At 37.8% G+C, this 13218-nt stretch overlaps 1 protein-coding gene across 3 annotated transcripts in view; it reads left to right on the top strand.

Annotated features, from left to right (window-relative positions):
• The window catches only part of MORC1 (MORC family CW-type zinc finger 1), a 159851-nt gene that overhangs the window by 65083 nt on the left and 81550 nt on the right, over window positions 1–13218 (top strand). For 2 of the 3 annotated variants that reach the window (XM_055110262.1, XM_055110263.1), the window contains one exon: window positions 4008–4097. The exons of the other annotated variant lie outside the window; for it this stretch is intronic. In XM_055110262.1, the coding sequence (XP_054966237.1) occupies window positions 4008–4097 (90 nt within the window). The remainder of the gene's footprint in view (window positions 1–4007; window positions 4098–13218) is intronic. 3 annotated transcript variants of the gene reach the window in all.

Raw genomic sequence — 13218 nt, 5'->3', positions numbered from 1 at the left:
GACAAATTTACATTCCCACCAACATTGTGTAAGTGTCCCTTTCTCTCCACAGCCTGACCAACATTTTTTTTTTTTTTTAAATTTATAACAAAAGCCATTCTGACTGGTGTGAGATGGTATTTCATTGTGGTTTTGATTTGCATTTCTCTGGTGATTTGTGATGTGGACCATTTTTTTTCATGTTTGTTGGCTGCATGTATGTCTTCTTCTGAGAAGTATCTGTTTGTGTTCTTTGCTCACTTTTTAATGGGGTTATCTTTTGCTTGTTGATTTCTTTAAGTTCCTTATAGATTCTGGGTATTAGATCTTTGTCAGAGGAATAGTTTGTGAATATTTTCTCCCATTCTATAGGTCATCTGTAAATAAACTTACTTTTAAATTAGGCAGACATAGGGCTCCATTTATGTCAAGAAATAGGATATCATGTATTCAATGATTTGGGTGAAGTATATGTAATTCATGTACATTAAAAATATGTCTCTACCCTTGAGTCAACTTAAAATCTTCACTTGAAGTTGTAATTTTAGAATATTTTCTTTCCATTTGTATCCATCCTGCCGTACCTAAAACTTTCTCACCAGCAAAACGGAAAAGCGTAGGAACTCAGTGGGAAATTATGAAAGGGGGAATGAGGTTGAGGGGACAGATTTCCTGCCGAAGCTGAGTTTTCATGTCATGGTCTAAAACATACTCAGAGTGTGTTCTGTGCACTAATATTATCAACATCACCTGGAACTTGTTAGAAATGCAGAATCCCAGGCCCCACCTGAGACCCACTGAATTAAAATCTGCATTTTTACAAGATCTCCAGGTGATTTATATTCACAATCAAATTTGAGAAGCACTGCTCTGAAGAGTATACCTATGTAATTTTTCCTGGGATAGGCATATCTTTTTTCACATGTATTTTTTTTTCAGAGACATGTATGAAGTTATGCTAAACATGAGAATCATTACATTGTTTGGCAGGGTTTGCTTAAAGCTGTAGAAAACGTGTAAGATATAAATATCAACATAAACATAGTGAGGTTTAACTCAAACATCTACTCTCTGGTCTTTAACTGCTAGTATGACATGGTACAAAAGGAAAACATTAAGCATTTGAAAATCATGAACCTCCCCATACTCCTGTTGTCTTCACTGTAATCCCTTCCTTGTCTTCATCCTTAGAAGAAAGAATTAAGTCTTCAGAAAGAGGTAGGCATTAGATTTAAAGGTCATAAAAATTATTTCCATCTAGGTCACACTTAGGAGAGTCATACTCAGTCCTCTTTGTGGGTGGAGCTCTCTCGAAGCCCCTTTGCTTGGTGTGTGGGTACCCTCCCAACAGTTGTACTCCCAACTACAGGGTATCATTTGCTAGCCCCCACTCCTTACCTAATTCCCTGTCCTTATCTAATTGTTTCTCACCTTCTACCTAATTGTTTCTATCTACCTGTTTCTTAACCTTTTCAACAGATATAATAGGGTTTGAAATAAATATATTTGTGTTTTTATTATTATTGTTTGATAACATATTGTTTTAATGATTCCATAGTTATCTATGAATTGATAGAGGGCTAGAGGATACTGTCACAAAAGATGTTCCTCTAGAAGGAAGGTAGAGAGTAGAGGAAGGATAGCAGGCATGTGTATTTGTTCATATATATTTCACTTCATCCTCAAACTTCATTATCAAACTAAATCAAGTAATCAAGGTCAGAATTGGTAGTTTTAGTAATTTGTAAGGAGATTGACCTTCAAGGTCTTTGCTCATTAACTCCCACAGGAATAACCAAAGTTATATAATTTTGACTATCTGAAAACCAGTATTACAGGGCACACAGTTTTAATGAAAAGTATTTAGGTAGATTTTTTTGCCTTGTAAATAAAAGATGCAGTCTTAATATTTGCTGAAAGTCTGATGTGTTTTTAGGGAAAATTGGGTCCTTGTAAAAATCGAATCAGCAAAAAGAGAAATGGAGAGGTAATGACTTTGTGTCATTTGTCAAATCTACATTTACTTTTGGCCCAGCTGATGCTAACAATCTCAGAAATATTTTCCTTGTCTCTAAGCCTGACCTCACCTCACTGTCTGCTACTATGTTTTCTGAAGCTTTATACAGCCTTACAATAAAATAGAAATATTAATCATCAGCTTTGGGGAGTAGGGAGAGAAGGAGAAATAAAAAGTGGGGAGAAACAAATGAAATTTGGGTTTGAACAGGAGCAATTATGAAAAATTTATTATTAAACTTTTCCAAAATGGATCAGAATTGAGCTGATGTTTCCCAGAGGAATTCAAATCATAGTTCTTCAGTTGGCAAAGAGGGTAAAATTCATTTAGCCTAGTCACCTTTAATCCGCTCACTCTCACTGCCGTTTTAAGACTGAATGCAAGCCACCCGTGAAAGGAAAACTGCTCCCTCTTGAGGCAGCCCATGAATTTGCACAACACTATTAAAAAATACATAAATCTTCATATTAAATCCAAATCCATATCTCATGGGTTCTTTCATTCAACTATGCTAGGCACAAGTGTTCTAGGACCAACAAATCAGACATGGTCTGTCTTCTCTGAGAACTTACAGTCTAGGGTGGTGCTATGGTCTGAATGTTTATGTCTCCCCTGCAAATTCATGTGTTGAAAATCTGACCCCCAGGATGATGGTATTAGCAACTGGGACTTTACGGGGGTGATGAGGTCATGAGAGCAGAGCCTTCGTGATTGGCATTAGTGTATTTATAAAGGAGGTCCAAGAGAGACCCCTCATCCCCTTCTCCATGTGATGTTCAAGTGAGAGACAGCCATCTAAGTGAGAGACAGCCATCTAAGAACCAGGAAGCAAGCCCTCACCAGACTCAGAATCTGGCCGTGCCTTGATCTCGGACTTCCCAGTCTCCAAAACTGTGAGAAATAAATGTGTTATTTATAAGCCACTTAGTCTATAGTATTTTGTTAAAAGCAACTGAATGGACTAAGACACAGGCTAACACGATTTGACAATTAGAAATAGGATTAGTGCCCAACAGAGAAGAATGAAAACTGCAGAAGCCAGTGGCCAGGAGCCCACAGTCTGTAGGCCAGGGAAGGCCTCCCTGAGGAAGTGATATTCCTAAAGGTTGGGGAGGGGTTAGCTGGGTCTCCTGAGTTCTTCCTGCTTGGGCCCCAGGAGGATAGGCCTAAAGCTTTTCCAAATGGCAGCCCCCCAGGTATTTGAAGACAAGATTATGTCTCTCTTCAGTCTTTGTTTAATCTTGACTAACACTTCCAAGTTCAAGAATAGTAATTATTCTTCATTTGACATGGTATTAAATATATTTACCGTCCTAGTATTGTATTTTAAAGTGTATCATCTAGAAACAAAATGTGCCAGATGAAACCTGAACAGCCTTGACTGAAATGGGATCCTCATCTTTCTTTTGAGTTGTTGGAATCTTATTGGTACACCTAATAATATGTGAACTCTCAGTAAACACATTATTGACCCTCAGTGTCCCCCTTACCATTAAAGTTTTTAACAAAAATATTAATATGTGTTCTGTAAAGCCATACCTCTCTTTTCTTATTCTTTCCAGTAAGTGGTTTTGAGCCCTAGTGTAGAATCATACATTTATCCCTAGTAAAGTTTATCGCCTTATTAGGCCTCATTCTTTCAGGTTGTAATTACCTTTTTTTGGAATCTAATGCTAACTTCTAACTAATGTGTTATATTCCCAGATTTACGTAAAGTCTGGCTAGTATTTTCTCTATGACTTCATGTAAACCCTGTTGCATAGGACAGGAAAATCAGACCCTGGCCTTCTATCAATGATCTCCACTGAGTAAAAGTGGGTACCTTGGGACATGTTTTCCTGATTATGCTATCACCTAACCCTTGTCAATTACCCAGTTTGTGCATAATTTTGAAAGTGAGAAATAAAATTTGTTACATGAATATTTTCTTTAAAACATAGACAATGCTGTAGTACCTGGATATAGCTAGTTGCTCACAACAGAATTTTGTTTTCCATATGATGCAATTTAGTCTCTAAGATCTCAGAAAGGGACTACCAGGAAAATGAATATAACAACTTTGCTAAGGATACACGTCGAGTGAGGAGGCAAATATTAAAAGGTGAGAATATGAGACAAGTTTATTTGAAGATGTAGTCTGAGAAACAGTTCATATCTTTTTAATTCATTTTTTGAAGTTAAAGATTTTATGTATGTACCCGTTTTACTTAAAAATATTATCAATATTATATTTTATATTATTTTTAAATTTATTATGGTGTTATAGGCTGAATTGTATTCCTTTCAAATTCATAAGTTGAAGCCCTAGCTCCCAGTAGCTCAGGCTGTATTTGGAGATAGGGCCTTTAAGAAATAGTTAATTTAAAATGGAGTTGTTCGGGTGGGCCCTAATGCAGTCTGACTAGTGTCCTCATAAGAAGAGGAAATTCAGACACAAAGAGACATACCAGGGATAGGTGCACACAAAGAAAAAAACATGTGAGGACACAGGGAGAAGGTGACCATCTGTAAGCAAAGTAGGGAAGCCTCAGAAGAAACCAAGCCTGCCAATACCTTGATCTTGGGCTTCCAGCCTCCAGAATAGTGAGAAAATAAATAAACTTCTGTTGTTTAAGCCGCCCAATCTGTGGTATTTTTTCACGGCAGCCCTAGCAAACTAATACATATGGGAGATTTCAAAATTAGAATTAAAGAGAATATTATAATGAAACTCTATAAACCCATCAGCCAGCCTCAGTGATCAACTTGTAGGTGAACTGGTTTCATCTGTAGCCCAACTATTCCCCCACAACTGGATTATGAAGGCAGTCTCAGACCCTGTATAATTATATCCCTAAGTATTTTAGCATTCATTTCTAAAAGTAAGTACTGTTTAAAAACCACAGTACAAATATCATTACCTGAAAGTTATTACCTTCTTAATATAATAAAATATCCAGTCTGTTGTTCATATTTCTGATTATCTCCTGTCATAAACTGCAAGGTTCTTTCTCTATCGCTCTCTCACATTCTCTCCCTCTTCCACTCCCCTCCTCTCTGTTCTTCCTTAAGTTTATTTGTAAGAAAACCAGATTGGTTGTCTTATAGTTATCACACAGTCTAGATTTTGCTCACTGCATTACTAGGAGTAGTTCAACAGGTTCTTCCATTGTGTTCATTTTTATTTAAATTGGTAGACTAGCAGCTTGCCCATTCAGATGTGGCTTTTTTGTCAAGATGTTTCATAGGTGGTCGTGTGTTCTTCCATTGTGAGGCTGATTGTCTCTCTTTTAATGATATTAGCAGTTAATGATCAATGCTTAGATTCCTTAGGAGTTCAAAAAATTATATTCTCATTCTATTATGTTTTCTTCATCAGCTCTAATACTCCTATAAGGAAAAACTGTCTTTCATCTACTACTTGGTTACCCTTGTTGGTATTTTTACTGTTTAACAGAAGCAACTGAACTCTATACTGCTAAAAAATTGCTTTGGATAAAAGCTTGATGTGAAAAGAGTAAGAGACAATTAAAAGATTAAAATATGATGTAGACATTTTGCCTAATTGATTTACATGACATAAATATGTACTCTGTTTAAAATAATTACTTCATGTCAGCTCCCAGCAAATAAAAAGATGGTTCAGGAGTTCATCAAATTGACTGTTGGAAAAAAAAAAAACACATTCTTAGATTTAATTCATTTACATTGCTTTCAGCTGGTAATTGAAATTACTACCATTGACAGCACTTATGCTTCTTTTTCTTTCTGACTGTACCTGTATTATCATGATAATGACATTTTTTACATCTACAATGAAGTTTTTTGCTAAAATATCTCCGAGGATCTCACCCGTATTGCAAATAAAATACTAAAAAGTTTAGGACCCTTATTCTTTCTGGAATTCAATAAAATTTGATTCTTATAGTTTGATTTTTCCCTGCCATACCTAAAGGAAGACCTCAAAACTCTCCTCATCAGCCTGCTTAAGAAGAGTAAGTTATATTTAATGACTCTGAATTTAAAACTGCAATCAGAAACCTAATGTACAATATGAGGACTGTAGGTAATACAGTTGTACTGTGTATGGGAGTTTGTGGTTTGGTAAACGTTCACTTCCCTGTAATAAAGCAGCTCACAGTGCATCTTTGAAGTAACATGCTGAGATTCATCTTTTAAACGTGTACATGTAAACTCTTTGCATTATGGCTTTAAACACAATGGTAAGGAATGTCTTTGAAAATCATGTTTTAAACACTTGCTTATGAAGTTCACAGTTTGCTAAATGGTTCATTTCACTATAATAAAGCAGCTCACAATGCATCTTTGAAGAAAAAGAAAGTACTGTATATGGGACTTAACTGAGTAGGTTTTAGCTGCTCTTGCTACAAAAACAAGAAAAATGGGTAGCTGTGTGAGATGGATATATTAATTTATTTCACTCTAGTAACCCTTTTACTATCTGTATGTATCCTATAACACATGTCGTATAATTTAAATACACGCAATAAAGTTTATTTTAAAATATTCCTCTAATCCATTAAAAATAAAATAATGTAGACAGAATTAAGCTTACATTGTATTAATAAAAATCAAATATGGGTCTTTAGGCTTTTAGGAGCATTAGTTTAGTCAGTAGGCTTCATGTATATCTTGAGTAAGGAGAGTTCTAGTAGAAAGGTAGTCTAACCCAGGTATTGGGGACACATACAGAGCTGACTAGGCTATTGCCCATGATAACACAGAATTCCTTAGGAATACACTTTAGATTTGATTTTTATGTCTAGTTTTGATTTCCACATTTTAGAGGGAAACTGGAATATATCCAAAGGAGAGCAGTGACAATGACTAAATAAAAATATAACCTAAAAAAAGAAGGTCAAAATTATTTCTTCTTGAAGAAAGAACCAGGAGAAACATAATTTTCCCCAGTGTTGTTTTTGAAGATTTGCCGTAATGAGGCCTGTAGCCCTCTCCCTTCTAGTCTCCATGCACAGCATCATGTGGTTCCCAACTGGGAGCCAAAATGCCCTAGGGGATCTCAGAGTATACCAGGGAGTCCATGAATTCCTAAGTCTACAAATAATTGTCTAAGATGGCGTTATGCCTCATACATCTATATGCTATAGATTTTTATATGTATAGAGATGTAGTTGTGGGTAGTAAAATATAAAATTACTCAAAGTGTTATTAAATTCATAATTTGTTTATTTTTTGTCATCATATATTTTCTTAGGTTGAGGGTGGGGGTTCTAAAAGTTTCTTGCAGCATACGGAGGTCCTCACACTTAAGAAGGTGGGTAACCAGTGATACGGAACTAGAGAAAATGATGTTACATGGCCATGTCAAATGAGGAAGTTGACATTTGGAGTGAATTGGGCCAGCTGCAGACTACTGGAGTTTTGCAGGGGAGCGTACTGTGCTTACAGTAGAGTGGAGAAGTGAAAATGTTCTGACAGCAGCTGCCACATAACTTTTGCCACTGACTGGACTCATAACATGAGACTAGCACAACCGCATGCCACCATACCCAGGAGCCAAGAGAAAGGGAAGAAGGACTGTAGCATCTTCACCACCACTGAATATATCTTGCCTTGCTTTTTTTCACTTCAAGTAGACCACCTTGGGAAGTGAAAAACAAACAGGGATAGCAAATAGGCCTCAATTACCCTTGCACCACACACTAAATCATCATGGCAATTCTTCCTGATAAACGGCAGTTGGCCTCATGGTTCTTCTCAAGAGTGTACCAGGCATCATTACCAACTGATTGGAGTTGACATTATCAATTGAAACCAGTTTGCCATCCCTAATCCAGAGCTTTCATTAAGAACAAAGATGATAAGCGATCCCACCTTGGACCAGATCAGGAAGGGTCTGATGCCTGGCTGTTACATTAGCTTTAAATGAGAGGGGTAATGACAAACAGGACAGTATTCAACAGAGGAGGAAGAGTGATTTAACTGTTCCCTGAGAAAAGGTATGAAATGTCGATCTCAGGAGATCTTTAGAATATAATCATCTATTTAGATGCAGAACCACCTGAAAGCGGGAACGGATTTAACGTTCTCCAGGTATACCATTTTTCTGGTGCTTTGAGTTTATAAACTGTTTCAGGCCTCCTTATTTTGATGGAGACCATCAAAGCTTTGCTGTGGTAGTTTACTATTGAATTTGATTGAGTCTCTCCTAGGCTGATTCCCTGAATGTCATTGTATGTTCTATGAACAGATACAAAACTGACATCTAAGAGGATGTTGTATTTCTTTTCTTTTTTTTTTTTTTTGAGACAGAGTCTCACTCTGTTGCCTAGGCTGGAGTGCAGTGGCATGATCTTGGCTCACTGCAACCTCCACCTCCTGGGTTCAAGCAATTCTCCTGCCTCAGCCTCCCAAGTAGCTGGGATTACAGATGCCCGCCACCACACCTGGCTAATTTTTTGTGTTTTAGTAGAGATGGAGTTTCACCATGTTGGTCAGGCTGGTCTTGAACTCCTGACCTTGAATGATCCGCTCACCTCAGCTTCCCAAAGTGCTGGGATTACAGGCATGAGCCACCGTGCCCCACACATTTCTCTTATTTTTAAGAGGCAAAATATGTGTCAGCTGCTCTTGTAGTTACTGGTTTTTGGCAAATTTTCAGTAAATTATTGCAGTATTTCCTTTTTTTTTTTTTTTTGAGGTGGAGTCTCGCTCTGTTGCCCAGGCTGGAGTGCAGTGGCACGATCTCGGCTCACTGCAAGCTCTGCCTCCTGGGTTCACGCCATTCTCTTGCCTCAACCTCCCAAGTAGCTGGGACTACAGGTGCCCGCCACCATGCCTGGCTAATTTTTTTAATTTTTAGTAGAGATGGGGTTTCACTGTGTTAGCCAGGATGGTCTGGATCTCCTGACCTCGCGATCTGCCCGCCTCAGCCTCCCAAAGTGCTGGGATTACAAGTATTTCCCTTTTTTTGTTTCCCGGGTGCTTGGTTTAAAGAGGCTCCTGAACAATTCATTAGATTAATTTAAATATTAGGAATCTACTGAATAAAGTATTCCATACATAGCTGGCAGTAAATTAACCTTTCAGTTTTTTTCTCACAGATACTTCTTCTAGAAATTGAGAATTTAATTCTGTGTGCATTAATCCCAGATTATCCTATTAATTTAATGAACTTATTGGTTCTTCATACAAAAGTCTTAAGATATGTACTCTTTTATAATTTTGAAAATTAGCTGTGTGCTTTCAGCCATCTACTCTTTGTAGTAGTAAACTGAATTTTTTAATCAACCTATCCTGAGGATGTTAAAATAATTTATAATTTTGGAGTTAATGAATTTGGGGTTATCTGCATGGCTCTTTTTATAGGTGGATAGAAATATTTTGGTTAATGTTTTTTGGAAGAGACATTATTCCACTTTCATTTTATTTCAGACAACATATTAATGAGGCATTTTGTCAAGAATAGCAGCAACGTTGGTTGAGGGCTTGTTAGGTGCAGGATGCCGACCTACAAGTTGAAGACATGCAGAATTATAAAGCACACTTCCTCCTTTGGAAAAGTGCAGTGCTCATGGAGAAGTAACTTTTAAAGAGGAAAAATACGTGACAACAGCAAACTTAAATTTCTGCAGGGCTCTTTTGTGTTTTTTTTTCTTTTTTTTTCATTATGATGAAATACATATAACATGAAATTTACCATCTTAACCACTTTTAAGTGTACAGTTGAGTAACGTTAAGGACACTTAAATGCTGTACAACTGTCACCACCATCCATCTCTAAAACTCTTTTCATCTTGCACAACTAAAATGCTATACCCATGAAACAATAGCTCCCAATTCCCTGCTTTTCCATCCTCTGACAACCACCATTCTACTTTCTGTCTCTATGATTTTGACTACTCTAAGTACCTCATGTAAGTGGAACAATACAGTATTTATCCTTTTGTGACTGGCTTATTTCACTTAGCATAATGTCCTCAATGTTCATCCATGTTATAGCATATGTCAAATTCCCTTCATTTTTAAGGCTGAATAATATTCTATTATACACACACACACCCCACACATTTTGCTTATCCATTCATCTGTGGATAGACACTTGAGTTGCTTCCATGTTTTAGCTATTGTGAATAATGTTACTATGAAGATGGGTATACACATTTCTCTTCAAGGCCCTGTGTTTTTTAAAAGCAATTTTCAAGTACATAACATATTGTTATTAATTATAGTCACAATGATGTACAATAGATCTTCTGAACTTATTTATCCTGCCTAACTAAAATTGTGTATCCTTTTACCAACATCTCCCCAACCCCCTCCCCCAGCCTCTGGTAACCATCATTCTACTCTGTGCTTCTATGAGTTTGACTTTTTAAGATTTAACATATAAATGAAATATACAGTATTTGTCTTTCAGTGCCTGGCTTATTTCACTTAACGTAATGTTCACCAGGTTCATTCATGGCTTTGCAAATGACATTTCCTTCTTTTAAAAGGCTAAATAGTATTCCATTGTATAGGTACCACATGTTCTGAAACCCTCTATCTATTGATGGACATGTAGATTGATCCCATATCTTAGCTATTTATAAATAGTGCTGCAATGAATATGGGTGTGCAGGTATCTCTTTAACATACTGATTTCATTTCCTTTGGATAAATATACAGAAGAGGACATGCTGGATCATACAGTAGTTCTATTTTTAATTTTTGAAGGAAACTCCATATTATTTTTCATAATGGCTACACTAATTCATATTCTTGCCACCAGTGTTAGGGTTTGTTTCTATCCGCATCCTTGCCAACACTTACCTTTCATGTCTTTGGTAACAGTCATTCTAACAGGTATGAGGTGATATCTCCCTGTGGTTTTAATTTGTATTTCCCGGGTGCTTAGTCAAATGGAGCATTTAAAAAATATATATGTGTTGGCCACTTATATGTCTTCTTTTGAAAATTGAGACCCTGCTTTAAGTTCTTTTGTGTATATACCCAGCAGTGGAATTGCCAGATCACATGGTAATACTATTTTTAATTTTTTGAGGAACTACCATATTCTTTTCCACAGTGGCCACACCATTTTACTTCCCACCGACTGGGTTCTTTCCCACAAAATAATCCTAATCCTAATGAGTAGGATTCTAATGAGTATAAAGTGGTATCTCATTGCAGTTTATTTGAATAGTCTCTCCCTTTCTTTCTCTCATTTCTTCTAGGGTTTCCATAAGGTGTATAATGGCTTACTTGATGATGTCTAGTTCTTAGGCTCTGTTCACTTTTATTCAATTTTTTTTTTTTTTGAGATGGAGTCTCACTCTGTTGCCCAGGCTGGAGTGTAGTGGCACAATCTCAGCTCACTGCAACCTCTACCTCCTGGGTTCAAGCAATTCTCATGCTTTGAGATAGAGTCTTACTCTGTCACCAGGCTGGAGTGCAATGGCACGATCTCAGCTCATTGCAACCTCCGCCTTCTGGTTCAAGTAGTTCTCCTGCCTCAGCCTCCTGAGTTGCTGGGATTACAGGTATGCGCCACCACACCCAGCTAACTTTTGTATTTTTAGTAGAGACGTGGTTTCACCATGTTAGCCAGGATGGTCTTGATCTCTTGACCTCATGATCCGCCCTCCTTGGCCTCCGAAAGTGCTGGGATTACAGGCTTGAGCCATGGCGACCGGCCTAATTTTTTTGCATTTTTAGTAGAGACGGGGTTTACCATGTTGGCCAGGCTGGTTTTGAACTCCTGACCTCAGGTGATCCGCCCACCTTGGCCTCCCAAAGTGCTAGAATTACAGGTGTGAGCCACTGTGCCTGGCCACTTTTATTCAATTTTTTTTTGTTGTTGTTCATTAGACTTAGTTTTCATTATTCTGTATTAAAGTTCACTTCTGTGTTCAGATTTTCTCTTCTGCTTTCTCTTTTTTTTCTTTTTTTTTGAGATGGAGTCTTTGTCTGTCGCCCAGGCTGGAGTGCAGTGGCATGATCTCGGCTCACTGCAAGCTCTGCCTCCCAGATTCACGCCATTTTCCTGCTTCAGCCTCCTGAGTAGCTGGGACTACAGGCACCCACCACCACGCCTGGCTATTTTTTTGTATTTTTAGTAGAGACGGGGTTTCACCATGTTGGCCAGGATGGTCTTGATCTCTTGACCTTGTGATCCACCCACCTTGGCCTCCCAAAGTGCTGGGATTACAGGCGTGAGCCACCACACCTGGTGGCTCTTCTCTTCTGCTTTCTCAAATCTGACTCTGTATCCCTCTAGTGATTTTTAAATTTCAGTTATAGTATTTTTTCAGCTCCATAATTTCTTTTTATTTTCTTTTTAAGTTCTATATTTCTTTATGATATTTACATTTTGTTCATACATCATTTTCTTGACTTTTTCACATTTCTTTCTTTCTTTTTTTTTTTTTTTCTGAGACAGAGTTTTACTCTGTCAGCCAGTCTGGAGTGCAGTGGCACAATCTGTGCTCACTGCAACCTCTGCCTCCCAGTTTCAAGAGATTCTCATGCCTCAGCCAGCCAGGTAGTTGGGATTACAGGTGTGTGCCACCACACCTGGCTAATTTTTGTATTTTTAGTAGAGACGGGGTTTCACCATGTTGATCAGGCTGATCTCAAACTCCTGACCCCAGGTAATCCACCTGCCTCAGCTTCCCACAGTGCTGGGATTACAGGCATGAGCCACTGTGCCTGGCCTTCTTTTTCCTTCCTTCCTTCCTTCCTTCCTTCCTTGCTTCCTTCCTTTCTTTCTTTCTTCTTTCAGTTCTTTGAGTGTCTTTGAGACAGTCATTTTAAGGTCTTTGTCTAGTAGATCTGCCATCAGGTGTTTTTCAGGCACAATTTCTGTTGATTCATTCTTTTGCTTGGAATGTGCCATACTTTCCTGTTTCTATGTATGACTTGTGATTTTTTTTTTGCCGAAAACTGGACATTTGAATCTAACAGTGTTGTATTTCCGGAAATCAGAGTCTCTTCCTTCTCTAAGACTTACTGTTTTTTTTTTGTTGTTGTTGTTTAAATTGTTGTAGGCTCTCTCTGTGCAGATCACCCCGAGCTATACACTTAAGGTTTTCTTGGGTTTTTCTGAGCCTGAGCCTGTGCCTTTGCCTGGACACGTGCAGTGACTTCTTAATTTCCTCTCTACATGTAGCAGCTTTTGGATGCACTAGTCTTCAATGTCTGGTTTCCATAAGGTGAAAAGGAGATAAAGGAAAGGAGGAAAAAAAAGACACCAGTCCCTTAAATCTCCTGGAATTCAC

This window comes from Pan paniscus, chromosome 2 (assembly GCF_029289425.2).
Source record: "Pan paniscus chromosome 2, NHGRI_mPanPan1-v2.0_pri, whole genome shotgun sequence".
NCBI lineage: Eukaryota > Metazoa > Chordata > Mammalia > Primates > Hominidae > Pan > Pan paniscus.
The sequence above is the reverse complement of the archived record's forward strand: the minus strand, read 5'-3'. Positions and strand labels throughout refer to the sequence as shown.